At 41.0% G+C, this 27541-nt stretch overlaps 1 protein-coding gene across 7 annotated transcripts in view; it reads left to right on the top strand.

The window, feature by feature from the left end:
- The window catches only part of QRICH1 (glutamine rich 1), a 52413-nt gene that overhangs the window by 23685 nt on the left and 1187 nt on the right, over positions 1-27541 (top strand). For all 7 annotated transcript variants that reach the window (XM_019416785.2, XM_019416791.2, XM_019416788.2 and 4 more), the window contains 7 exons: positions 9561-10598; positions 17046-17223; positions 17855-18009; positions 19093-19207; positions 25084-25192; positions 25551-25702; positions 26024-26114. In XM_019416785.2, coding sequence (XP_019272330.1) covers positions 9561-10598; positions 17046-17223; positions 17855-18009; positions 19093-19207; positions 25084-25192; positions 25551-25702; positions 26024-26114 — 1838 coding nt within the window. The remainder of the gene's footprint in view (positions 1-9560; positions 10599-17045; positions 17224-17854; positions 18010-19092; positions 19208-25083; positions 25193-25550; positions 25703-26023; positions 26115-27541) is intronic.

Raw genomic sequence — 27541 nt, 5'->3', positions numbered from 1 at the left:
TATATATTCCATAACTTTTTCATCCATCTGTTCAGACACTTCATTCATTTTCATGTCTTTGTTTATTGTAAATAATGCTCTAAACATGGGAGTGCAGATATCTCTTTGGCATAATGTTTTCATTTCCAGAGAATTTTCATTTCTAACAAATTTCCAGGTTGATGTTGAATGTGCTGCTCTGCAGACCACATTTAGACATACTTTCTGAAGAACTTAATTGATAGTATACTCAATGAAATAAAGAATTTAAGAAAAGTCATGAAAATAAAAGAAATGGTAGAACCAACTCAGAATTGAGATCTGATTGCAGTGTGGTAGCCATACAGAAGAGCCAGAAAGCAGTCTGTCCAGGTTGAAATAGAAAGTCAGAATGCTCAAGAAGAAAGTAGTAGTGCGGTACATATTATGTGGTCAAGAGCTCAGAAGTATAGTTATTTTACGTGTCTCTTCTGATCAACTGGAAAAAAAAAAGGCAATTAGAAACTCTGGAGAAGGTAGGGAGCCAAATGAGAAGGTTGAATAATTAAAAAAAAAAATTTATGTTTATTTATTTTTGAGAGAGAGAGAAAGAGAGAAGGAACATGAGAGGGGGAGGGCCAGAAAGAGGATCTGAAGCAGACTCTATACTGACACCAGAGAGCCCAATGTGGGGCTTAACTCACACACCTTGAGTTCGTGACCTGAGCAGAGGATGGATGCTTAACCAACTGAGCCACCTAGGTGCCCCAATAAGGTTGAATAATTTAAATGTGAAGGGAACTAAAATATGGTGTGATTCATGAGGGATTGAGAGGTGAGAAACAGTGGTTTTTGAAACAATAAAACCAAATTCATGCCCCTAGTAATGTGCCCCCTCTCCTATTTGATATGTAACTTTTCTAGGATATGCTAGGCTTAGAGATGATAGTTTTCCTTTTTGTACCTCTTGAGAATCATCTTAAATCTAGGCTTAAGTTTAAAAATGCCTTTTTATTATATATATATTTTTTTCTGTAGTTATCTGTAATTTTTTCGAGACAATTGATCTAAATATAATCTTGAAAACTATAGCTAAACCTGTTAAGAAACATAGAGCAACTAGTGAATCACAATACCAACTTCTGAATGTCTTCCTTAGGTTTTTTTTCTTTTTCTCCTCCTCCTTCACTTCAGTTCTGTTTCCTCTTCTTTGAGTAAAATTTCATTTTTTTTATTAAAAAAATAAAGTTATGTTTTTATATGAATAAAAATTGGAAGGGAGGTAATAAAAATAACATTTAATTCTTATTGACCTTTGATAGTTATGATTGAAGGTTATAAACAAAATGTAGGATTTCTTACTCAATATGTTGACATTGGTAAAGAAATGTCACAAAGTGCTATAACTCTTAGCTCTTACTCCTCTAATTTTAAATTCTAGCTACTTTGTATCTAAAATGGCATCAGATTACTTGCGCTGGTTTATTCTGGAGTGAGGAGTAGATCCTCCCCCCACCCCAGTTCTGATTCCATAGTATTTCCATAGTAATTGTGATAACTTGTTTCTGATTCTGTTGGAAGTTTGAATGTTGATAAATGGTTTCTTAAAAAAATCCATTAAAAGGGGTACAGTAAAATTATGAAGCATATGAGCTATAATTTAGTGATAACCAGATTAAAAATTTTTCATTTTTAAGGAGGTAATAACAATTATAAAGTGTACTATGTAATTAACTCTATAGTAGTGGGGTTTTTTTGTTTGTTTTTGAGAGAGAGGGTGCAAGTGAGTGAGAGGCAGAGAGAATCAGAAGCAGGGCTCACCCACCAAAGTGGGCTCGAGCTCACCCGATGTGAGACTCGAACTCACAAACCATGAGATCATGACTTGAGTGAAAGTCAGATGCTTAACATCTGAATCATGCTGGCGCCCTTATAGTAGTTTTTTTTTGTTTTTGTTTTTTAATGTTCATTTTTGAAAGAGCACTAGCAGGGAGGGGCAGGGGGGAAACACAGAATCTGAAGCAGGCTCCAGGCTCTGAGCTGTCCACACAGCCCAACAATAGGGCTCAAACCCACAAACTGTGAGATCATGACCTGAGCTGAAGTCAGACACTTAACCCACTGAGCCTCCCAGGCACCCCTGTAGTAGTGGTTCTTAAAGGGTGGTTCAAGATTGGTCATCCCTAGTACCCTTGCAGGACTTCTTAAAATCAAAGCTGTTTTTATTAGAATACTGAGATGTTACCTGCCTTTTTCATTCTCATTTTCTTATGAATGTACAGTGGAGTTTTTTAGATGCCACATGTGATGTATACACAACAGATGGAATGCAGAAGCAGATAGAATCCAGCTGTCTTCAATTAAGTCAGCCATTAAAGAAAGTTGCAAAAAATGTAAAAAATGCAACTCTTAAAAAAAATTTTTTTGGCAAATAACGTGCATACTTCAAAGATACTGCAAATTCAGTTCTAGACTACTGCAATAGAGTGAATATCGCAATAAAGTGAGTCAAATGACTTGGTTTCTCAGTGCATATAGAAGTTGTTCAGACTAAACTGTAGTCTGTTAAGTATGTAACAGCATTATGTCTTAAAAAAAAGAGTGTACATATCTTAATTTAAAAATACTTTATTGCTGGGGCACCTGAATGGCTCAGTCAGTTAAGCATCCAACTCTTGGTTTCGACTCAGCTCGTGATCTCATGGTCTGAGTTTGAGCCCTGCGTCGGGCTCTGTGCTGACAGCTAGGAGCCTGGAGCCTGCTTTGGATTCTGTGTCTCCCTCTCTCTCTGCCCCTCCCCTGCTCATGCTCTGTCTCTCTCTCTGTCAAAAATAATAAACATTTTTTTAAAAAAATTTAAGAACTGTTGAATGACCACATGCATTGTCAGTGAGCAGTAATATTTTGAAAAGAACCTTTTTTTTGTGAGCAGTAGGTCTCAACACTGGGCTTAGAATTATTCAGTAAGCCACGTTAAACAGATGTGCTATCATCCAGGCTTTGTTTTTCAATTTTTTTTTTTCAACGTTTTTTATTTATTTTTGGGACAGAGAGAGACAGAGCATGAACGGGGGAGGGGCAGAGAGAGAGGGAGACACAGAATCGGAAACAGGCTCCAGGCTCCGAGCCATCAGCCCAGAGCCTGACGCGGGGCTCGAACTCACGGACCACGAGATCGTGACCTGGCTGAAGTCGGACGCTTAACCGACTGTGCCACCCAGGCGCCCCCAGGCTTTGTTTTTCTATGTATAGAGTACAAACAAAGTAAACTTAGCATAAATCCTAAGGGCCTTAGCCCTAGGACCTTTGGAATAATAAGTGAACTTCAGTTTCACCACAAAGTTACCCAGCTGCATAAGCCCCTAACACAATGTCAGCCTATTCTTTGAGGCTTTGAAGCCAGGCATTGATTTCTCCTCTGCAGCTATGAAAGTCCTAGATGGCATCTTCAAATATAAGACTGTTTTATCTACATTGAAAATCTGTTGTTTCGTATAGCCACTTTCATTAATTACCTTAACTAAATCTTCTGTATAATTTGCTGTAGCTTCTACATCAGCACTTGCTGTTTCACCTTACACTTTTACATTATGGAGACAGCTTAAACCTCATGAGCCAACCTCCGCTAGCTTCAGACTTTTCTTCTGCAGGTTCCTCCCCTCTCTCTCAGCCTTTGTAGAATTGAGAGTTGGGGTCTTGCTCTGAATTAGTCTTTGGCTGACTTAAACTTTCTCCTTTTAGCAATAAAGTTGGTGTTCTCATCATTCATGTGTTCACTGGAGTAACACTTAACTTCCTTCAAGAAGTTTTCCTTTGCATTCACAGCTTCACTAACTGTTTGGCACAAGAGACCTAGCTTTTGGCCTGCCTTGGCTTTTGATATACCTTTCTCACTAAGTTTAGTCATTTCTAGCTTTTGGAAATGACTCTTATTTTCACTTAAACACTTAGAAGCTGTTGTTTTTAATTGGCCTAATTTCAATATTATTTTGTCTCTGGAAATAAGGAGGCCTGTTGGTGGAGCTGTTAGAACATGCACATTTATCAATTAAGTTTGCCGTGGTCTTATATGGGCAAGGTTCATTGGTCCCCAGTTATAACAAGTAACTTAGTAACATCAAAGATCTCAACAGATCACTATAAAAAATATAATGATAAAAGGGGCACCTGGGTGGCTCAGTTGGTTAAGCATCCAACTCTTGATTTCAGTCTGGGTCATGATCTCATAGTTTGAGTTCAAACCCCAGGTCAGGGCTTCGATTCTTTCCCTCTCTCTCTGCCCCTTCCCTGCTGGCGCTCTCTCTCTCTCAAATAAATAAACATTAAAAAAATAAAAACCTATATTGTGTGTGGGGAGCACAATAAACCTAGGTATGCCTTTTCATAGGCATGTGTTATTTATGTTAACAAGATTGGTTTGTGTGATATCCTAGTTTGTTTTTTTTTTTTTTTTTAGTTTTTTTTTTTTTTTTTTTAAATGAGATTTGCCACATCAAGGGACTTTTTTTTTTTTAAGGTTTACTTATTAATTTTTGAGAGAGAGAGTGAGCCAGAGAGAGACAGGCAGGCTCCGCACTGTCAGCACAGAGCCTGATGTGGCACTCAAACCCATGAACCACAAGATCATGACCTCAGCCAAAACCAAGAGCCAGATGCTTAAGCACCTAAGCCACCCAGGTGCCCTAATTTTAATTTCTAATACAGTAAATATCAACATCTATATCCATGTAATCAAAAGCTAGTGGGGGTCCTCAATAATTTTTTGAGAGGATCCCAGGACCAAAAAAGCTTCTATAGTAATTGGTTTCATAGTTTCCTTTATGTCCTTGATGTAAAGCACTGGTTCTAAACATGGGCCTTCCATCAGTCAACTGGAAAACTTGTTAAGATAGATTGCTAGGCTTGTTCCCCAGAGTTTCTGATTCAGTAGTTCTGAGGTGGGACCTGAGAATTTGTATTTCTAAAAGTGCCTGGGTACTGATGCTGTTGGCCTGGAAGCTATATTTTGAGACTCACTGGTGTAAAGAAATAATGCTTATCAGACTCTTGATTTCACGGTTGTGGGATCAAGCCCCACATTGGGCTCCATGCTGATAGCATGGAGCCTGCTTGGGATTCTAACTCTGCCTCTCCTCTGCTCACACCCTGTCTCTCGAAACAAAGTCTACAAAGAAGAAATAATGCTTATAAGGAAGGAAACCTCCTTTTTGAGCACCTACTGTATATTGGTAAATATTATTTTATGCTCATTACAACTCTAGGGAGTTAGGTGTTCTCCCCCTTTATATTACATCTAAGGGGAATCACAGCTAGGAAAGTATACCAGCAATTCAAGTTCAAGTCTGACTTCAAGGTCTATTATGCCCTTTACATAATCTCCTTGCTTATCTTTTTAATTAGTAATGGCTTTACTGAGATCTAATTCTCATATAATTCACCTATTGAAAGTATATAATTCAGGGGCGCCTGGGTGGCTCAGTCAGTTGACCTTCCGACTTTGGCTCAGGTCATGATCTCACGGTTTGTGAGTTCGAGCCCCGCGTCAGGCTCTGTGCTGACAGCTCAGAGCCTGGGGCCTGCCTCAGATTGTGTGTCCCCCCTCTCTCTCCGCCCTACCCCTGCTTGTGCTCTGTCTCTCTCTTTCAAAAATGAATAAACATAAAAATAATTAATTTAAAAAAATAAAGTATATAATTCAGCAGTTTTTAAATCTACCCACAGAGTTCTGCAACCAATTTTAGACCATTTTTATCAACCCAAAAAAGAAACCCTGTACCCATTACCCCTTTATATTTTCCCCAATCCTGTGCTCTTAGACAATCATTAGTCTTTGTGACTGATTTCCCTTAACATAATTTTTTTTAATGTTTATTTGAGAGAGAGCAGGGGAAGGGCAGAGAGAGAGGGGGGTTGGGGAATCCCAAGCAGGCTTCACACTGTCAGCACAGAGCCTTACTCGGGTCTTGATTTCATGAACCATGAGATCATGACCTGAGTCAAAATCAAGAGTCGAATGCCTAACTGAGCCTCCCAGGTGCCGCTAGCATAGTGTTTTCACTAGGTTTATCTAAGTTGTACCAAAGTTTCATTCATTCCTTTTTGTTGCTAAATAATACTCTGTTCTATGGAAATACCAAATATATTTTTAATTGATCAATTTATGAACATTTGGGTTGTTTCTGCTTTTTAGCTATTAGGAATAAGGCTACTATAAACTTTGTATCTACATTTTTATGTGGACATAGTTTTCATTCCTCTTAGGTATATACCTAGGAGTGGAATTGCTGGGTCCTGTGGGTTTTTCATGTTTGTCATAGGTATGTTTAACTTTTTGAGAAACTGCTAGACTGTTTTCCAAAGCAGCTGTACCAATTTTACACTCCTCCTGGCAGTATATGAGGATTCCAATTTTTTTACATCCCTGTCAACCCTTGTTATTGTCAGTCTTTTTTTTTTTTTTTTTTAATTTTTTTTTTCAACGTTTTTTATTTATTTTTGGGACAGAGAGAGACAGAGCATGCAGGCTCCAGGCTCCAGGCTCCGAGCCATCAGCCCAGAGCCTGACGCGGGGCTCGAACTCACGGACCGCGAGATCGTGACCTGGCTGAAGTCGGACGCTTAACCGACTGCGCCACCCAGGCGCCCCAGTCTTTTTTTTTTTTTTTTGAATCAAGTATTTATTGAGAATAAAAACTATGTATTATTTTCTTTTTTTATTATTTTTTAATTTTATCTTTTATTTTTTACAATTTACGTCCAAATTAGCATATAGTGCAACAATGATTGCAGGAGTAGATTCCTTAGTGCCCCTTACCCATTTAGCCCATTCCCCCTCCCACAACCCTTCCCATAACCCTCAGTTTGTTCTCCATATTTATGAGTCTCTTCTGTTTTGTCCCCCTCCTTGTGTTTATATTATTTCCCTTATGTTCATCTGTTTTGTCTCTTAAAGTCCTCATATGAGTGAAGTCATATGATTTTTGTCTTTCTGTGACTAATTTCACTCAGCACAATACCCTCCAGTTCTATCCACGTAGTTGCAAATGGCAAGATTTCATTCTTTTTGATTGCTGAGTAATACTCCATTGTATATATATGCCACATCTTCTTTATCCATTCATCCATCGATGGCCATTTGGGCTCTTTCCATACTTTGGCTGTTGTTGATTGTGCTGCTATAAACATGAGGGTGCATGTGTCCCTTCAAAACAGCACACCTGTATCCCTTGGATAAAAACCTAGTAGTGCAATTGCTGGGTCGTAGGGTAGTTCTGTTTTTAGTTTTTTGAGGAACCTCCATACTGTTTTCCAGAGTGGCTGCGCCAGCTTGCATTCCCACCAACAATGCAAAAGAGATCCTCTTTCTCCGCATCCTTGCCAACATCTGTTGTTGCCTGAGCTGTTAATGTTAGCCATTCTGACAGGTGTAAGGTGGTATCTCATTGTGGTTATTTGTATTTCCCTGATGATGAATGATGTTGAGCATTTTTTCATGTGCCATTTCCATGGCCATCTGGAGGTCTTCTTTGGAGAAGTGTCTATTCATGTTTTTTGCCCATTTCTTCACTGGATTATTTGTTTTTTGGGTGTTGAGTTTGAGAAGTTCTTTATAGATTTTAGATACTAACCCTTTATCTGATATGTCATTTGCAAATATCTTCTCCCATTCTGTCAGTTGCCTTTTAGTTTTGCTGATTGTTTCCTAAGCTGTGCAAAAGCTTTTTATTTTGATGAGGTCCCAGTAGTTCGGTCTTTTTTTAATTATAGCCATCTTAATGGCTTTCAAGTGGCATCTTATTGTGGTTCTGATTTGCATTTCCTTATAACTAATGATGTTGAGCGACTTTTCATTGGCTTATTGTCCATTTGCATTTCTCTGGAGAAATGTTTGTTCAGATCCTTTTTTAATTTTTTTGTGTATGAAATAATTAAGAGATGCAACTTCATTGTTTTCATATGGATAGCCAGTTGTCCTAGCACCATGCTTGATTATCTTTGTGATGTGTCTCCTTCTTTAAAAAAAAATTTTTTTTTAACGTTTTATTTATTTTTGAGACAGGGAGGGACAGACCATGAACGGGGGAGGGTCAGAGAGAGGGGGAGACACAGAATCTGAAACAGGCTCCAAGCTCTGAGCTGTCAGCACAGAGCCCAACGCGGGGCTTGAACTCAAGAACTGCAAGATCATGACCTGAGCCGAAGTCTGCCGCTTAACCAACTGAGCCACCCAGGCACCCCGATGTGTCTACTTCTTTTATTAGATAGATAAAATCTCTCATCTGCCTTCCTTTCTACCTTCCTACCAGTGTTTAGAGTTTAGATATGTGTGTCTGAAGGAAATATCTTTTTCTTTCTTTCTTTCTTTTTTTTTTTTTTTTTTAACCACAGGCTATACAAGGCATCCTTTCATGCTGCTTTGTATGCTGAGGTAACAACAATAAGAAATGAACTGCATTATCATCAGAAATCAGAAGGAGGATATAGTAACCTTCTTAGATTAAATTGTCAGGAATATTGTGGGTTTGTTTAATGTTTCTTTTTTAAAGATATCTTACTTAACGGGTGCCGGTTGGCTCAGCCGCTTAAGCGTCCAACTTAGGCTCAGGTCATGATCTCGCAGTTCGTGAGTTCAAACTCTGCATCAGGCTCTATGCAGACAGCTCAGAGCCTGGAGCCTACTTCGGATTCTGTGTCTCCCTCTCTCTCTGCCCCTTCACCACTTGTACTTTCTCTCTCTCTCTCTCTCTCTCTCTCTCTCTCTCTCTCTCTTTCTCAGAAGTAAATAAACATTAAAAAAAAAGATATCTTAAGAAATTATTAATCAGTGCCTACATTTTAATAGCAATATTGGGAGATCTCTCCAAATTCAAGAGTTTTGTCTCTACTGTGTTTTCCACTAGTCTGTGGTGGGAGTAGTTTTGATCCTGGGTTGAGAATTGCATGCCTGTAAAATGTACTTGTCTTGCTGACCCTTTAGAACATTGGTCCCCACCAGACTGTTTTTTTAGTATATATTTTTTTGTTGTTTACTTATTTTTGAGAGAGTGCTAGTGAGGGAAGGGCAGAGAGAGAAGGAGACACAGAATCCGAAGCAGGCTCCAGGCTCTGAGCTGTCAGCAAAGACTCCAATCCAGGGCTTGAACCCATGAACCACGAGGTCATGATCTGAGCCAAAGCCTGAGGCTTAACTGACTGAGCCACCCAGGTGCCCCTGTCCCCACACTTTTTATTACTCACCCCATGGATAAACTGTTTTTGATCATACACCAAAATATATTTTTATAAACTATCTACTTGTACTATACCAATATGCAAAAACAAAGGGGTGGGGTCACACCTTAAAACAATAATTAAAACATAAGCAGAAGTTCTGATATTTTCTTCAGAGATCCAAGTTGATAGTCTTGCTTGCTCTGGTAGCTAATTGTTGCTCTGAATGCTGTGTGATGCTGGAGAATTATGCACATGGTTTTGGGGGTTATGGTCTCCAAAGAAGCCCCTTCTCCTCACATTACCTAGGGCCTCTCCCTGAGATCTCTTCCTTTTGGGGCTGAATTCTTAATGTTGCCTGGTTCACTCACTGGTGAATCTTGTCGCTGCAGGTACAGGTGCAGGTACAGCAGTCTCCGCAGCAGGTCTCGGCTCAGCAGCTCTCCCCGCAGCTCACCGTTCACCAGCCTGCTGAGCAGCCCATCCAGGTCCAGGTGCAGATCCAAGGCCAAGCACCACAGCCGGCAGCCCCCTCCATCCAGACCCCGTCTCTGCAGAGCCCCAGCCCTTCACAGCTGCAGGCAGCCCAGATCCAGGTGCAGCACGTGCAGGCGGCCCAGCAGATCCAGGCTGCAGAGATCCCAGAGGAGCACATCCCACATCAGCAGATCCAGGCTCAGCTGGTGGCCGGCCAGTCTCTTGCTGGGGGTCAGCAGATCCAAATCCAGACCGTGGGTGCCCTTTCCCCACCACCGTCTCAGCAGGGCTCACCCCGGGAAGGGGAGCGACGGGTTGGCACAGCCAGTGTCCTCCAGCCAGTGAAGAAACGCAAAGTGGACATGCCCATCACTGTGTCCTATGCCATCTCAGGGCAGCCGGTGGCTACTGTGCTGGCCATTCCACAGGGCCAGCAGCAGAGTTATGTGTCTTTGAGGCCAGACTTACTGACAGTAGACAGTGCCCATCTGTATAGTGCCACTGGGACCATTACTAGCCCTACAGGAGAAACCTGGACCATCCCTGTTTACTCTGCCCAGCCCCGTGGGGATCCTCAACAGCAGAGCATTACCCACATTGCCATTCCCCAGGAAGCCTACAATGCAGTTCACGTCAGTGGCTCACCCACGGCCCTGGCAGCTGTAAAGCTGGAGGATGACAAGGAGAAGATGGTGGGCACCACGTCTGTAGTGAAAAACTCACATGAAGAGGTAGTGCAGACCCTTGCAAACTCTCTCTTTCCAGCACAGTTCATGAATGGCAACATCCACATTCCAGTGGCTGTGCAGGCTGTGGCAGGCACATACCAGAATACAGCTCAGACTGTCCATATATGGGACCCCCAGCAGCAGCCACAACAACAAACCCCCCAGGAACAGACACCACCGCCACCACCGCAGCAGCAGCAGCAGCAGCTCCAGGTTACTTGTTCAGTAAGTGAGACTTCTCTGTAGGGCAGCCTGCTCCCCTGGGGCCCAGGGCAACACAGAACTTTCCTGGTAACCTCCAGCACCTCTGGCTTGTTTACTGCAACGATGTTGGTCTTGCAGTAATATATAATATTTATATTTTGGTTGAGGTTGGGGAGGGGGAATAGAAGCAGCAGATGAAGCTATGCAATGAGCAGGAGTTCTGTCCTGGTAACTGGAGGTAGATGAAAGGATCAATAACTGCTTTGGGGGGGTAGATGCTTCAGGTGCTTCTTTATAATCTCTTAAGAGTAAAGTTCAAGGTAAAGACTAACGAGACACACCAAGTGTTAATCTGCATTTAATAAGCTACTTTCTGCATTACAAACGAATGGATCTAGACTTTCATCCACTAGATGAAAACTAGTTTTCACTAGACTGTATGCACTAGACTGTAAACTCATCACAGCAGAGAGGCTGTGAAATTATTCCTTTTTAGTTATCATCTGTGGACACAATGTAGGTGAATTAGATGATCAAAAACACTTTCCAGAGGGCCTGTTAAAAGTGATAACCTTTGGGAGTGTCAGATGAGCCACCACTGCAATGTGATTTCCCAAAGGTATTTAACAATAGTCAAGCTTTCGTTAATTTTCTGTTATGGAAACTATATTGAAAAAAAATTTTAACTTTTATTTTGAAATAATTTTAGACTTACAGAAAAGTTACAATAATAGAACCCTGTTGAAATTTCAACTTTAAAATTGCTTGATTCTTTTATGTTTTCTAATTGTTAAATTTTTTTAAGGATACCACGGAGGTATGGATAAATTTATTCCTTAAGACTGTTAGTAAACTTCAGGGACTCTCGTCTCATGGGACTGCTGAAGGCACTGTGTCTCAGGGACTCCTGGGAATGTATGCAAGGGAGCTGGAACAAACAGCGCCCATACTCAGAAACTCAGGCCATATGTAATTGGTTAAGCAAAGGCTGACCAAGTGGTTTCATAGATAATATATTAACTTAGGTGACTTTGCTAAGGACCTATTAAATATCCAGCTGTCAGGCCTAGAAGTTGAGCAAGACAGAGTCATTGCTTCAGGTAGCTTCCAGTCCAGTTTTGGAGTAAGAATGTATGATTTCTATTTTTTGAATATAAGGCAGCATAATCAAGTGTGCTGTGTGCTCGACACACAAAAATAAACTTGGTATTCAGAAACTATCCTAGGTTAAAAAGTCAGCAGAGGCATCTTTGTGGAAAAAAGTGGTATTTGATCTCTAGTTTATAGGATCAACTGACCAGAGTGAAGCAGCATGAATACAGAACCAGGGATGGACAGAAGGGACATGGCCTAGTGCAACATGAGAGGGGAACTGTGGGAGAGGAGTTGGCATGGGAGGCAAAGGATTTATCTTCCCAAAGTGAAGAGTTGAGTTTGATCTGATCTTTGGTAGGAAATTTTTCCAGAATCCTAAAAGTTGTGATAACAAGAAGAGTCAAGTACAGATGTGTAGAATTAATTGCACGTGGAAGAGACCAGCGTGGAGTATTGTGATGTAGCTCTGCACTCAGCTATTGCTTACCAGGATGGAGGACATCAGGGCTCTCAGCTTTCTTGGGCCTCATGGTCCAATTCACAAGTCAATCCTCTTTAATTTAAAAGTCCTCTTTTAATTTGTACTTCTGGACCCTGTATCGGAAGATCTTTTCTGGAGTTCATTTTAGTAGGCCTGTATTCTTCAGGGGCAATGTTTCCTTTGGGAAAGTCTTAACAGGAATGTATATCAGGTATTACCGGAAAAGGAAAAATTGAGAAGAATACCCATCATGCAGGAAAGATGAGTTCATCCATTTATACCACAAACATCCCTCTGCCTTCCTTATTAGGCTTAGTGCTATGTGCTGGGGAACAAATATGAATAGAGAGTCTCTGCCCTTGGAGTACTCACAGCCCGTGGGAAGATAATTGTGATGTGAGTTGAACCCTAAGGAGAGCTGATGACAAAGTGTTGTGGTCCTTCACCTGCCATACCCTTTATTTAAGTTCTCTTATCACCCACTTTAAAATGATATTTATGGTGAAACCGCCCTCCCTTGAGCTCATATGCACCTCCATCTATTGCCCTGTTTCTCCACTGTGCTTTATTCCCAGAGTTCTCAAAAGCATTATCTGCGCAAGCCGACTCTGCCTTCTAAAAGGTTTTCTCTTCAGTTTGTGAGTCTGCTCTTGTTAAGGTTATTAGTGACCTCTTTTTGGCCAGATTTAAGAGGCATGTCTGTTTTTATCTCACAGCAACATATTAAACAACAGATCATACCTGTCTTCCTGGAATTCTCTTCTGGTGTGGTTTTTCCTCCTACCCCTACTGGTTCTTTTTCCTTCTCAGAAGAGTTTGCTGGTGGCTCTGTCTAAACCATACATGTAGATGTTCCTCAGAGCTCAGTACTGGCCTTCTTTTCTCCCTAAGGGATTTCTGTCCATGGCCATGGTTTTCAGCACCCTCTAGATGGCTGGTGCCATGAAGAGGATAGTCACTGACACTGTCTGCCAGGCACTATTTCAGTGTTACACATATTAACTCATTTAATTCTCACATCAACTTCATGAGGTGTGTACCACTATTTTACAGAGGACGAAACTGAGACACAGATTAAACCAGTAAGACCAGAGCCAGGATTAGTATTTAGCAGAGTTGGGCTTTAGCCCTGGAAAGACTGGCTCTGGAGCCCAGAGCCTGTGCTGCATTGACGCAGATCTTTATCTCTAGACCATGCCTTTCCTCTTAGAACCTTTCGCACACATCCAGCAGCCTATTTTTCATTTCCTTGGATTTACTGAGGATATTTCAGCTTTTCATTAGCATCACCTCTACCACTGTCAAAACTTCTCCTCTGGGCACCTGGCTGGCTCAGTCAGTAGAGCATGCAACTCTTGATCTTGGGGTTGAGTTTGAGCCCCACATTGGGTATAGAGTTTACTTAAAAATAGATAGATAGATAGATAGATACATACATACATACATACATACATACATACATACATGCATACATACATGCATACATACGTATATACATACATACATGTACTGTTAAAAAAAAAAAAAACTTTCCCTCTCAGAAAGTGGTACCATCCTTCACCCATTTGTTTAAACCAGAAACCCAAGAATCATCCTTGAGTCTCCTTTCCCTTACTCTCACAGCCAGTTTCTCAAGAAGCCACTTTGGTTCTGCCACCACACTTTTCAGAATTTCTTAAATTCTCTCCACTGTCACCATCCTGGTCCAGGCCACCAGTACCTTTGCTCTTCAATCCATTCTCCATAAATCAGCAAGAATAATTTTCTTAAAATGTAAGATTGTGTCACTTCTCAGCTTAAAACTCTCCAAGGACTCCATTATAAATAGGAAAACTCTACACCACAGTATATAAGGCCCCACTTACATCAGTAGTTTTCATCCTGGTTGGGATCACTACCACCCCTACCCACTGACATTTAGACAGATATAGAAGAAGTTTACTGTCAAGATGCTTGGGAATGTTACATTAGTGGGTGAAGGGCACCTGTCTAAAAACCAGAAGGAAAGTACTGCCCCACATGCCCTGGCCCCCACCTACTTACCTGTTCAGACTCCTACTAGATTTTGCAGCTTGGGTAGATGGTGTTGCCGTTGAACAAGGTAGGGAGGGAACTCTGAGGAGAATAGTTTTGGATGGGGAAGATGCTGAGTTCTCTCTGTAGATATTAGTTTGAGGTGGTTGGTTGTAAGATGTTCACTTGGAAACATATAGTACCCCCTGGGTATATTAAGGGGATGTTTAGCTTGGAGGTGCATAGTTAGCAATCATTTCCACAAACATGGAAATCCAAACTGGAAAAGTGGTTAAGACTCACCAAGGAGATTGGTAGTTGAACTGGGAAGCGTGTCTACAGTGGAGTTCCTGGGTTGACAAACATTTAACAACCTTGCACTGATAACTGTTTTATCTCCTTGTTTAATTGAGCAGAGATAGGAAGGAGAGTTTTTATTTTTATTCATTGACAAGCAGATTAATGTGTCGTATATAAATTATTTTGCCTTCAGTTTGAATAATTTGACATTGCTTAGCCCTTTGGGTAGGCCCTGGCATGATGAATGGCTCAAAGGAATTTGTTTAGAATATAGACAAGTGAGTGAGACTCAAGAATCTATGCTTGGTATCTATGATGCTATCTATCCTGCCCAAAATGAGGATTGTGATTGAGGCTCATGGACATTTCTCTGCCCCTTTGTGTGCATGGCTTGGCTGTTAGACCATTGAGGATGGGATGGGATGACTTCCTTTGGAGGCAGGAAGGTAGAGTAGTGCCTCTTGTCTTCAAAAATGTCCTTAGGAAATAGAGCAGTATTATTGAGAAGGAATATGCTGGGGAGAAAACCAACCTTATATATAGCTAGAGAAGCCATATAGATCCTTCAGTGTTAACCCTCTCATCTTACAGTTGCAGGGGAGAGAACATAACTTGTTTGTTGTACTTTCCTTTTTCTTTTAAAAGGGATGATTTTCACCCATGACTGGATATGAGAATCACCTGGGAGCTTTTAAAAGTACTGGTGGCAGACCCCCCCCCCCCTCAGACCAATTAAATCATAATCTGCAAGGATAAGGCCCAGTCATGGCTATTTTCTAAAAGCAGCCCAGAAGTTTTTAAAGTGCGCCCAAAAGTTTAATGGTCACTACTCTGGACACTTGGTATTCAAAGTGTGTTCTGCAAACCAGCTCCCTCACTTGGGAACTTGTTAGAAATGCAGAATCTCAGGTCCCACCTGAGACCTTTCAAATCAGAATCCGCACTTTAATAAAATCCTTCAGTGATTTGTTTGCACTTTATAGTTTGACAAGCTGTGCTTTGGGCCAGTAGTTCTGAGAAATGACTGAACTTTAGAATGGCCTTTTTATGTGAGAAGGTCTTTGAAAGACTAATCTGTTTAAAAAGATTCTGGGGCCTCAAGGCTTGTATGCCTTGTCAACTGGTGCAGACCTATGGAAAAGCAGTTCGAGTGCCTTTACATTGGATTGGTTTTGGCAACGCAGCACTGGTTGCTTCTGGTAGGATCATTGGCTGTGCAAAAGCAGGTAGTGTCCCATCACTGGCTGCTGGTCTTCATTTCAGTAGTTTTGCAGGCCTGGGTGCTTATCATCTGTCTCAGGATCCAGGGAACATTTGGGTTTTCCTAGCCACCTCTGGAACCTTAGCTGACATTATGGGAATGAGATTCTGCCACTCTGGAAAACGTCTGTGGGCTTAATTGCAGGTCATTTTGCTGATGGTTGCCAAACTTGGAATTAGTGTGTTGAATAGACCCCAGAAGTATCCCCAGAAGTAGTAGTCATGACCCAGCTTGGACTCATGAAGAACTTAAAAACTTCCACCATTTTTAGCGTATTAAGAGAAGCAAGTGCAACATTTTCACATATTGTGACATTTTACTTAAAAAACAAAACAAAACAAAAAATGACATTGAACTTTCCAGAAGAAGAAATCCTTCATTATCATTACAGCCTTAAAAAGGTGGGTGGTATGTAACCCAAGAGCTTCTTATTACAGTTTAATTCTTGTGTATTGATGTTCTCTTTTCTTTATCTATTGGTAAAATCTCAAGAGGTAAAATGTTAGGTATCAATCTACTCCTGAAATCATTGTTGCACTATTGCTAACTAACTTGGATATAAATTTAAAAAATAAATAAATTTGGGGCGCCTGGGTGGCGCAGTCGGTTAAGCGTCCGACTTCAGCCAGGTCACGATCTCGCGGTCCGTGAGTTCGAGCCCCGCGTCAGGCTCTGGGCTGATGGCTCGGAGCCTGGAGCCTGTTTCCGATTCTGTGTCTCCCTCTCTCTCTGCCCCTCCCCCGTTCATGCTCTGTCTCTCTCTGTCCCAAAAATAAATAAAAAACGTTGAAAAAAAAAAAATTAAAAAAAATAAAAAATAAAAAATAAATAAATTTAAATAAATAATAAAAAATTTTAAAATGTTAAGTATCAACATTGGGGACCCCAAAACCTCATGTCCTACTCAGAACAGTGTGAAAAAAATCTCTTAGGAGCTTTAGGGTTTCTGTTGTTTGGCTCATCTTACAGCACAGATCTTCTTTGAAATTATGTTAAATGAAATATCAATGAAAACAAAGGTTACTGTAAATTAAAAAAAAAAAGATTCTGGGTGGAGCCCAGATACTGGTTTTTGTAATTCAGAGATTCAAAAGTCCAGCCAGGGCTGAGAGGCACTGCAGTAGCCTTAGCTGTCCCTGGGGTAAGGAGTAGAACTCCACAAAATTTTTTGGAAGTAGGACAAGTAGAAGAAAGTTGTTTTTCGTTTTTTTTGTTGTTTTTAATTTAAAAAAACCACAGGTAACATTTTTTTAACAGTATTGTGGAAGGGCCTGATGGAAAACAATATTGACACATTTTGATGGTTTCTCTCTCATAGGCTCAGACTGTCCAGGTTGCTGAAGTTGAACCACAGTCACAGCCACAGCCTTCCCCAGAACTTCTGCTTCCAAATTCTCTGAAACCAGAAGAAGGGCTTGAAGTATGGAAAAACTGGGCCCAGACCAAGAATGCTGAGTTAGAGAAGGATGCTCAGAACAGACTGGCACCCATCGGGAGTGAGTGTTTGTGAAGGAGAGAGGAGGGTGGACTCTCTAAAATGCAGTGGTATGAAAGCAGCTGGAGGACAAAATGGCAGAAAAGTGGTGTCCCTTGGCTCTGGGGGTTAGGGATCACCATCTGAAATAGTATGCTAAATTCAAGACCAGCAACAAGCTGGTAATGAGAGGATTTATGGTGTTTGCCCAAGACCAGACATTTTTGTACACATGGATTTCTGGAGTCAACCTAGCAGATCTGGGCAGAGTAAATTCTGGAAGGAGATAGGACCAGTGAGTGTGCTCAAGGGCCTTCTTCCTTAGCAATATGTTCGTATTCTTCCTCTTAAAGTGTGGATTTTGGGGGGTTTTGTTTTTGCTTTCATGTCTTGGCCCTAATAACTTTGAGGGTATGTGTGGTGGGGAGGATTGTGGGAAGGAAAGCCTTGGTGTAAACAGGGCATACAGGATTACTATCTTAGTGGGCCAATTCTGACCTTAGATACAGGTGACCATTTCCGTCCTAGCACCCTGATGATCAGTGTCTTCTCTGAGCCCTCCTTCTGGGGATCTGAGCAACCTGTGAAGAGATTACTGTTATCAAGATCCCCTCCCATTCACCTTTGGGGGTTACCTTTGGCTTGTGTTGCAGGGCGCCAACTGCTTCGATTCCAGGAAGATCTCATCTCTTCTGCTGTGGCTGAGTTGAATTATGGGCTCTGTCTAATGACAAGAGAAGCTCGAAATGGAGAAGGTGAACCCTATGATCCAGATGTGCTCTACTATATTTTCCTGTGTATTCAAAAGGTAGGAAACAGCTTCGCAGGAACATGTTTGAGCTGTTCCCATTGGGTATTTGCTGGTTACTCAAATTAGTAAAATGATAAGCAAGTGATTATAGGGAAGTTTTCTTTCAACTATATAATAAGTTTTTAAATGTACATCTTTTAAAATTGCAAAAGACCTAACATGTTCACTTCAAAAAAATAAAATAGACATCATATATAATTCTGTCATCTAGAGAAATTTTTGTTAAAATGTTTGGTATATTAAAACTTCTTAATCACAAAGGATTTGTATATAACACTTCATTAAAAGTAAACACATGGTTTGCATAAAAGTAATTTATCCAAAATAAAATCTGGTGCTAACATTCAGCCCATTTTCTCATTGTTCCCTGCATTAACACAGAATAATTATTCGAGAGTCTAGCTAGAATATACAGCTGTAGTTGGGCTTTCAGGACATCTAACGTGAAACGTAACGGAAACTTGTCTTAGAACTGGCAGTTTAAGAGAACAAAGGCGGATTTCTTAGTGTGTGAATGCTCTTGTGGAGAAACCCACAGTATGATGAAAGCACTTGCTGGTTGGGACCACCCTGTTGCCTGGGCCTGAGAAAAGTCTGCCCCCCAGTTTGTTCCTCTTTCTTCCCAGTCACCCAGGGCACTGAGTGGATTGCTTTACATGCCCTGTTTCATTCCATGCTCTCCCTAGTCCTAGAAGGCTGGCACAGTCCTTTCCATTTACAAAGAAACTGAGCCCCAAAAGTTAAAATACTCAGATGAGTTATTTAACTTACACTATAGCTAATAAGAGGCTGGCCCCAGAGCCTGTATTGTTTTTTTGCTACCACAAGACAGTGCCTTATCTGGGAGAAATAGTATTCACAAAATCTGCCCCTTTGACCCTACTCTCTAGAGTGTTGTGAGAGTCATTTCACATGATTTGAAGTGTGCTGTGGAAGCGTCACATGCTGGACATTTTTGACCTGTTGTGTTGGTTTGTTAAGGAAGCAGAAACAGGTAGGGAGAGGTAGTGATACAGTATTTATTTACCCTGGAAGTTTTACTCAGGAGACTACCAACAACTTTTATTGTTTTTCTTTTAGTATCTTTTTGAAAATGGAAGGGTTGATGACATTTTCTCCGATCTTTATTATGTTCGATTCACGGAGTGGCTACATGAAGTTCTGAAAGATGTTCAGCCCCGAGTCACTCCACTTGGTAAGAGTCTTCCTAGTCCTTGGATGTCTTTCCCACCTGGGTTTATAAAAGATCAGCTGTTTTTGTGGCTGGCTATGACAGCATGTGGGTGAGGAGGCTATAAATCCTTGGCACCAGCATGAACTTCTGTACTGCTTGGCCTGATACTGAAGGGGCACTGCACATCAGACAGAGAAACCCTGGTCCCAGTGTGGCCAGGACACGGGGGCATGCAGAGCCTTGGGTTGTTACTCTTCTGTTTGTTTTAATTAAAATTTATTGGGGTGCCTGGGTGGCTCAGTCAGTTAAGTGTCTGATTTCGGCTCAGGTCATGATCTCATGGTTCGTGAGTTCGAGCCCTGTGGTGGGCTCGGTGCTAACAGCTCAGCCTGGAGCCTGCTTTGGATTCTGTGTCTCCCTCTCTCTCTGCCCTTCCCCTTCTCACGCATGCACTCACTCTCTCAAAAATAAATAAAACATTTAAAAAAATTTTATTGATTAAAATTAGAATCATTGCAAAACTTAAGAATTATGAATTCTTTCATATAGGTTGCTCATGTTACATACTGGAGATTTTTTTCCCATATGTTTGAACATATGTTCTACATATATGGAGCATAATTTTTGGTTTACTCATAAAACTCCTGAAAGAATAAGAGTCTTAGAGTAGAATGTCTGAGGTATTTGGGGTTTTATTTTTTAATAAATTTTTGTCTTTTTAGACCACTTTTAGGTTTACAGAAAAAATTAGCAGGAGGTAGAGAATTCCCATATACTCCCTCACACACTCTTCCCTCTATTATTTAGTATTTTGTATTCATATGATGTATTTGCTAGACACACTACAGAAGTCTGTAGTTTACATTAGGGTTCACTCCTCCTGTTCTACATTCTGTGGGTTTCAACAAATGTATAATGACATGTATCTACAGTTGCAGTATCATACAGAAGTTTCAGGGCCCTAAAATCCTCTGTGCTCCACCTATTTATCCCCTCCGTCCCCAAATCTCTGCAATCACTGATCTTTTCACTGTCTCCATAGTTTTGCCTTTTCCAGAATGTCATATAGTTGGAATAATTCAGTATGTAGCTATTTCAGATTTATTTCTTTGACTTAGCAACACGCATTTAATGTTCCTGTGTGTCTTTTCATGGCTTGATAGCTCATTTATTTTTACTTCTGAATAATATACCATTGTATGGATGTACCACACAGTTTGTTTATCCATTCACCTATTGAAGGACATCTTTGTTGTTTCCAGATTTTGGCAATTATGAATAAAGCTGCTGTAAACATTGTGTGCAGGTGTTTGGTGAAAGAATAGAGAGCCCAGAGGTAGAGTCGCAGAAATATAACCAACTGATCTTTAACAAAAGAGTAAGGGCAGTTCAGTGGACAAAGAATAGTCTTTTCAACAAATGGTGCTGGAACAACGGGACATCCACATACCAGAATATGAATCTAGATGGAGACCTTACACCTTTCATAAAATTAACTGAAAATGGGTCATAGACCTAAATGTAAAACACAAAACTATAAAACTCCTAGAAGATAACATAGGAGAAAATCTAGGTGACCTTGGGTTTGGTAGTTAGTAACTTTTTGGATATACCACCAAAAAGCACAGTCCATGAAAGAAAATAATTGATAAGTTGGACTTCGTCAAAATTAAAGGCTTATGCTCTGTTAAAGACACTGTTAAGAGAATGAAAAGACAAGCCACAAACTGGGAGAAAATATTTGCAAAACTCATACCTGATAAAGAACTGGTATCCAAAATATACAAAGAACTCCTAATGCTCAACAATAAAAAACAACCTGAACCAAAAAAAAGGAAAAGATCTAAACAGATTCCTCACCAAAGAAGATAACACAGGTGGTAGATAAGTATATGAAGATGCTTATCATTAGATATCATCAGGAAACTGCAAATTAAAATGAGATACCACTATACACCCATTAGATTGGCTAAAATCACAAGCAGTGGCAGGCCCAATTGCTGGATAGGGAGGACAAGAATGCTCATTCGTTGCTGGTGGGAATGCAAAATGGTACAATCCCTTTATAAGCAGTTTGGCTTTTTTTTTTTTTTTTTTTTTTTTTAAGTAAACATTTTCTGGAGTGCCTAGGTGGCTCAGTTGGTTAAGTGTCCAACTTCAGCTCAGGTCATGATCTCACGGTTCATGGGTTCAAGCCCTGCATCAGGCTGTTATTGGGATGGAGCCTGCTTCAGATCCTCTGTCCCCCTCTTCTCTGCCCTTCCCTCGCTCTCTGTCTCTCTCAGAAATAAACATGAGGGGTGCCTGGATGGCTCAGTGGGTTAAGCATCTGACCTCATCCCAGGTCATGATCTCTCTGTTCATGGCTTCAAGTCCCGCATCAGGCTCTGTGCTGACAGCTCAGAGCCTGGAACCTGCTTCGGATTCCCTGTCTCCCTCCCTTTCTGCCCCTCCCCTATACTTATTCATATTCATTCTCTCTCTCTCTCTCTCTCTCTCTCTCTCTCTCTCTCTCTCTCTCTCAAAAGTAAAAAAAAAAAAAAAATTTAAAAAATAAACATTAAAAATATTAAAAAAAAAAAAAAGTAAACCTTTTCTTACCTTATGATCTAGTAGTTGTCTTCCTTATTAGTATTTACCCAGATGAGTTGAAAAGTTTATATTCACATGAATATCTGAGTTTTAATCCTGGCTTTGCCAATTGTTTTTTATTTATTTTTATTTATTTACTTTTTGCATTAATCTAACAGGAATTTTAAAATGAAAACAAAATTGAGATAATTGACATAAAGCATATTAGTTTTAGGTATACAACATAATGATTTGATATGTGTAGATCTTGCATAATGATCTAGTTTAGTTAACATCCATCACCACACAGTTACACGCTTAACCTTTAAAAAATAGGTATTTTATTTAGTTAACTTATTTATTTTATTTAGAGAGAGAGAAAGCGCATGAACTGGGTAGGGGCAGAGAGAGAGTGAAAAGAGAGAGAATCCCAATCAGGCTCCGCGCTGACAGAGCAGAGCCAGACACAGGGCTCAAACTCACAAATCATGAGATCATGACCTGAGCTGAAATTAAGTGCCAGATGCTTAACTGACTGAGCCACCCAGACACCCCTAAAAGAAAAATTCTTTTTTAAGCAAATATTTTTTGCATGCCTGTTATGTGCCAAGTAGCATTTCAGGTGTAGATAATATTATAATGAATAAAATGGAACTTATAGTCTAATAGGGGGGAGACAGTGTATATGATTAAGTGACTTGAACCAAGCACAGGGGAATGGAAAGTTTTAAGGGCATTAGGAAAGAGTCCTTTCTGAGGGACTATCATTAGAACAGAAACCAAATAAGTGAATCACTCTACATGATGTGCAAATTTTCAAGCCAAGTGTGGCTGTGCAAACTTTGCTTTTTAAAAATTGCATTGTGGAAATTTTAAGCATATATAAAAGTAAACTTGAGATAAATGACACTCCCTTGTACCCATTGTCCATGGCAAATCTTGTGTCATAGGTGCCCCATCTGTTTTTTTCCCTTCCCATATTATTTTGAAGTAACTCCTAGACACTTTATTCATAAATATTTTAGTATGCTTGACACATGATGCCTTTATTATACTGGGGGGGGGGGATATAATTCCATAATGTCATAAAAATCTACCCTTTGTTCAAATTTCTAATGTCTCAAAAATGTCTTGACTTTGTTTTGAGTCAAGGTGCAAATAAGATCCGCACATTGAAATTGCTGGTATGTCTTTTAATATTTAGCTTTAATCTTTAGTTTTCCCCTTGATTCCTTAATTCTTTTTTTTTTTTTTTTTTTTTTTGCAATTTATTTATAGAAGAAAGTAGCCTTTTAAATTGTCAGTCTGATTACATCCCCATATTGTAGTTTAGTATAGTTTTCTGTTCCTTGTATTCACATAACTGTAAATGTTGCAGATAGTTGCAGATAAAGACTTCATTGATGGGGTTTTGAATTTTGTGTTTCCTTTTTGGAAGGAGACATCATAGATGGGCTATATACTTCCATCTGATACCCATAATATCTAGATCCATTCATTCATTAGGAGTTGCAAACAGTGGTATTCTCATGTTACTACTTCTTCATTATTAGCTGAAATACAGAGCACAACTTTCTCCTGATCACTCTTTCAATGCCTAGCAGTATAGATTATGGATTTTATAGTAGAGGCAGAATAAGGGCTTGTTTCTTCTCCTTTGTTTAGCAGTTTTTACAGTAATGAGTTGGTTCACTGGTTTCATCCAGTGATGAACAATTCACTTTTTAAAGAATCCTTGTGAACTGATGGATTTAAACATTTAATATGGTTTACTCCATTGCAGGTAATCTTTTTTGATGTGCAGATTGTTCTGTCTTTGGCCATTTTGGACCTCTTTAAATTGGCTTTTAAGTTCTTTTGACATGGCCCTACTTCCTTGATTTCTGATTTTCCAGATGTTCCGTGCTCATCTTGGACATTTTCTGTTTTCTGCCTCAGTATAGAATTGGTCAGTTCAGCATAGAACCTGGTTCCTTTTAGTGGTAAATGGTATTTTAAGTAGCATAGGGGTGTTCATTGCTTCTGGGTTGGTCATTGTTTCTAGGCCTTTCAGGGGGGCAGAACTAAAAAATAAAATAAAATCATTTTGATACCTGCAGTTCAGATTCAGAACTACAAGGCTTTTTATATGATGTCTCTGCATCTCCCTTCTCCCATGCCAGGAGTCCTGGTTTTTAGACACTAAAGTTCACTTTAAGTTGTGTTAGGAAGTGGGTAAAGCTAGGGAAGAGACACTACCAGTTGGCAGAGTGAAGTGAATCCAAAGAAAATAGTGCATGCTAAGGTATGTGTGGGACCACTTTTAGCTCTGGCCTTCCCCAAACAGGGCTGTCTTGTGCCACTCATCTGCTTCAGATATTTTGAGGGCAGGGAATCTTATCGTATTGCCAGTGGGCCACAAAATAGAAGAGTAGAGATAGTGCTGCCAGAAAGAGATGGGAGTGCACTAATGGACTTAGGGGACCAGCTTTGGCAAGAGTAGAGAAGAGGAATGTGTTGGGCAGAATATTTCTTTCCCTGCTCCTAGGATGTGGCATCCTCACTGTCTGCTTGGAGAATTCCTGAAACTCCTGCAGGAGAATACTGTTTCACCAGGGCCTCAGTACTTGGCACATAAACACTGGTACATCGACTGTTGAATGAACACATGATGGGGGCTTGGTGATCAACCTAAGTGTCATCTTCTGTTCACATAGACCTGGCTGCACAGGGCTTTTGATCAAACATTGGCCTTTGCCCCTGCCCAGCCCTCAGTGTGCTTATGAACCAGCGTCTTAAAGTTAGACCTTCCCTGTGGGAGAACCCTGTAATAGTTCTGAATATCATTCTCCCCTTTATCCAGACAGGGAATGAGAATGAGCTTGCTTTTTAGAGGTGGAAAACACAAGAGGTTTAACAAGGACACACATATTGGTTCTTTGGGCCCTTGACACCTTTGAAAAAATATGATGAAAGCTCTATACCCTCTTTCTAGAGAAGTATGCATATATGCAGAGTTTGATTTATAGTTTTGGGTGTTACACTATGTTCTTTTGCCCAGTTGTAATCTTGGATTAGAGGAAGAATTAACATCAGGTAAGAATCATATAGGGCACTGGTTCTCAGGAACTTGTTAGAAATGCACATTATCAGGTCCCACCCCAGAAACTTGGGCTGAAACCCAGGCATCTGTGTTTCAAGCTTCCAGGTGATTCTGCCATTCTCTAGGGAGATTTTTCTGGGAAACTTGTACTCCTGTGTGGTCCTTGTGCCTCCCACTTCCCATCCTGCACCTCTGAGGGCCCTTCTCCCATCGTCTTGTTGTAGCAGTACTCTATTCCTCCTAGGCTATGTCCTGCCCAGCCACGTGACTGAGGAGATGCTGTGGGAGTGCAAGCAGCTCGGGGCTCACTCCCCTTCCACCCTGCTGACCACCCTCATGTTCTTTAACACCAAGTAAGTGTTCTAGAAGCTCCATGCTTAGCCACTGCTGGCATCTGCCCAGTGAAGAGGGTGGAAACTATCCAGGTAGACTTAGGAATTCCTTTGACACATATTTGAGAGCATCTGGGCTACTGAAAGCCTTCAGCCCCATTTGGCTACATTTGTGTGGTGACCAGTGAGGCAGACAGCCTTGCCAGACCCCTGCCATCAGTCTTGATGTGGTTCCTCCACTAGACAGTGTTTTTGGGTGTGGGCCTGCCCAGATCCTGGGAGTGTGTGCATCAGCTCCTCCGAGACACTGATGGCAGAGGCTGAGTCATGGTCTCCTCCTGGCACCCCTCCCTTTGCCTTGCTTTCACTTGTGGTGCAGATACTTCCTTTTGAAGACAGTGGACCAGCATATGAAGCTGGCCTTCTCCAAGGTTTTGCGACAGACAAAGAAGAACCCCTCTAATCCTAAGGATAAAAGCACGAGTATTCGGTACCTGAAGGCACTTGGGATACACCAGACTGGCCAGAAAGGTAGGGGCTACGGAAACAGGTGCAACTTGTCCTGCCCTGTCCTTGTGCCGGGGGACTAGTGATTAGTGTGAAGGTTGGGATTTGCTGGATAAGAATTCTCCATTCCCTTCTCCCCAGCCAGAAACTTCAAACTCTTCTAGAAGCAGAGATGCCCCAGAAATGATTGCTGCTTTTTCCTTTCATACTTTCCCTTCATGCCTCACACCATTTTTCCTCCCAATAAGTCTAGTTTGGGATGGCTAGAAGCCTAAGGTTCCTAATCTGGGCCTGAGCTAAAGCAGTCTGATGCCATGTCTCTGGTGTTGGGGGTGTGTTTTGTAGTTACAGATGACATGTATGCAGAGCAGACGGAAAATCCAGAGAATCCACTGAGATGTCCCATCAAGCTCTACGATTTCTACCTCTTTAAATGGTGAGGAAGCTTTATGGTGGCTGGGGGACTGTGTGTGTGTGCATGCATGCACTGTACCTGTATACAAAGGCATTCTTTAGTCACGAACTGAGAGTAAATACACACTTCCCAAAAGCTAAATATAGAAGCAACCTTACTGGTTTCCCAAAAACATGTGGAATGACCAGCATTGTAATTTTATATGGTCCCCTGTCTTGGAGAGGGGAATGAAGGTAGAGGGAGGAAAGTATAGAGAAGTGGCTTCCATCACATAGCATAGCTTAACATCTTCCTGTCCTTGACCTTTGTCACTAGCAACATCAATCTAGAGGGGATTCGTTTTCTTTGCTTTTGCTGTCTTGCCCTTTCAGTTTGACATGTCATCTCTACAGCAATGCCAAAGTGATGTTTCTGTGCTATAGTTCTTAACATGTTACTTAGACTAAAACCTTCAGTGGTTTTAGTTTATTATATAAAGAAGAGTAATCTTAATGTTGCCAACGAGGCCTTTAGTATACTTCCCTTGCTCATCTCATGTCCATGTAGCTCTTGGCTCTCTAGCCATGCTGGCTTCTCTCCACTCAAGGACCTCATGCTCTCCCTACCCGCAAGGCCTCAGCATAGAAATTTTCCCTGTTGATGGGGCGCCTGGGTGGCTCAGTTGGTAAAAGTGTCCAACTTTGGCTCAGGTTATGATCTCGCGGTTTGTGAGTTCCAGCCCTACGTCGGGCTCTGTACTGACAGCTCAGAGCCTGGAACCTGCTTCAGATTCTGTGTCTTCCCCTCTCTCTGCCCCTCCCATGCTCATGCTCTGTGTCGGTCTCTCAATAATAAATAAACATTAAAAAAATTTTTCCCTGTTGGGCAGGCCTTCCCCACCCGCTACGGGCCCCCATATTTGGCTAGTTGGCTCCTATCAATCCTCTTCTCAGCTTTATTAGGAAAGCATTTCCAGATTCCCTACCTGTTCTTTTGGGCTCTTTCCTTTGTAGCATTTATCACTGATTGTCATTTTGTGTGTATTTATCTAATTGTTGACTATCTCTCCTCTTACCTGTAAGCTCCATAAGGTGGGAAGTCTTGGATTCTGCTCATTTCTTGAACACCAGCTCCTAGTGCAGACCTGGCACACAGTGGCCCTTTGATAAATCTTGAGTGGATGGGTGAATGTAACTGTTTAGACAGCGACATGTGCTAATAAGTACAGCAAAACATTGAAGGGGTAGAGTGTGAGCCTAAGTAAGGGTCCCAGCATCTTAGCCAAGCTGGGAAGGCAGATAGAGTCCCTTAGGTAAAATTGAGGAATTGTCAGTGGATTGGGTAGAGGCAAACAACATGAGGAAAGACTTGGAGATGACCTTGTAAGTGGTGAAATTGGTTCCAGGTGGGATATAGTTGGACTCAAGATGAACCCCACATCCTTAGGTATCACTCAGAGGTATTCACAG

The sequence above is a fragment of the Panthera pardus genome, unplaced genomic scaffold (genome assembly GCF_024362965.1).
Source record: "Panthera pardus isolate Hobbes unplaced genomic scaffold, ASM2436296v1 HiC_scaffold_8, whole genome shotgun sequence".
In the NCBI taxonomy this organism is placed as follows: Eukaryota; Metazoa; Chordata; class Mammalia; order Carnivora; family Felidae; genus Panthera; species Panthera pardus.
The sequence above is the reverse complement of the archived record's forward strand: the minus strand, read 5'-3'. Positions and strand labels throughout refer to the sequence as shown.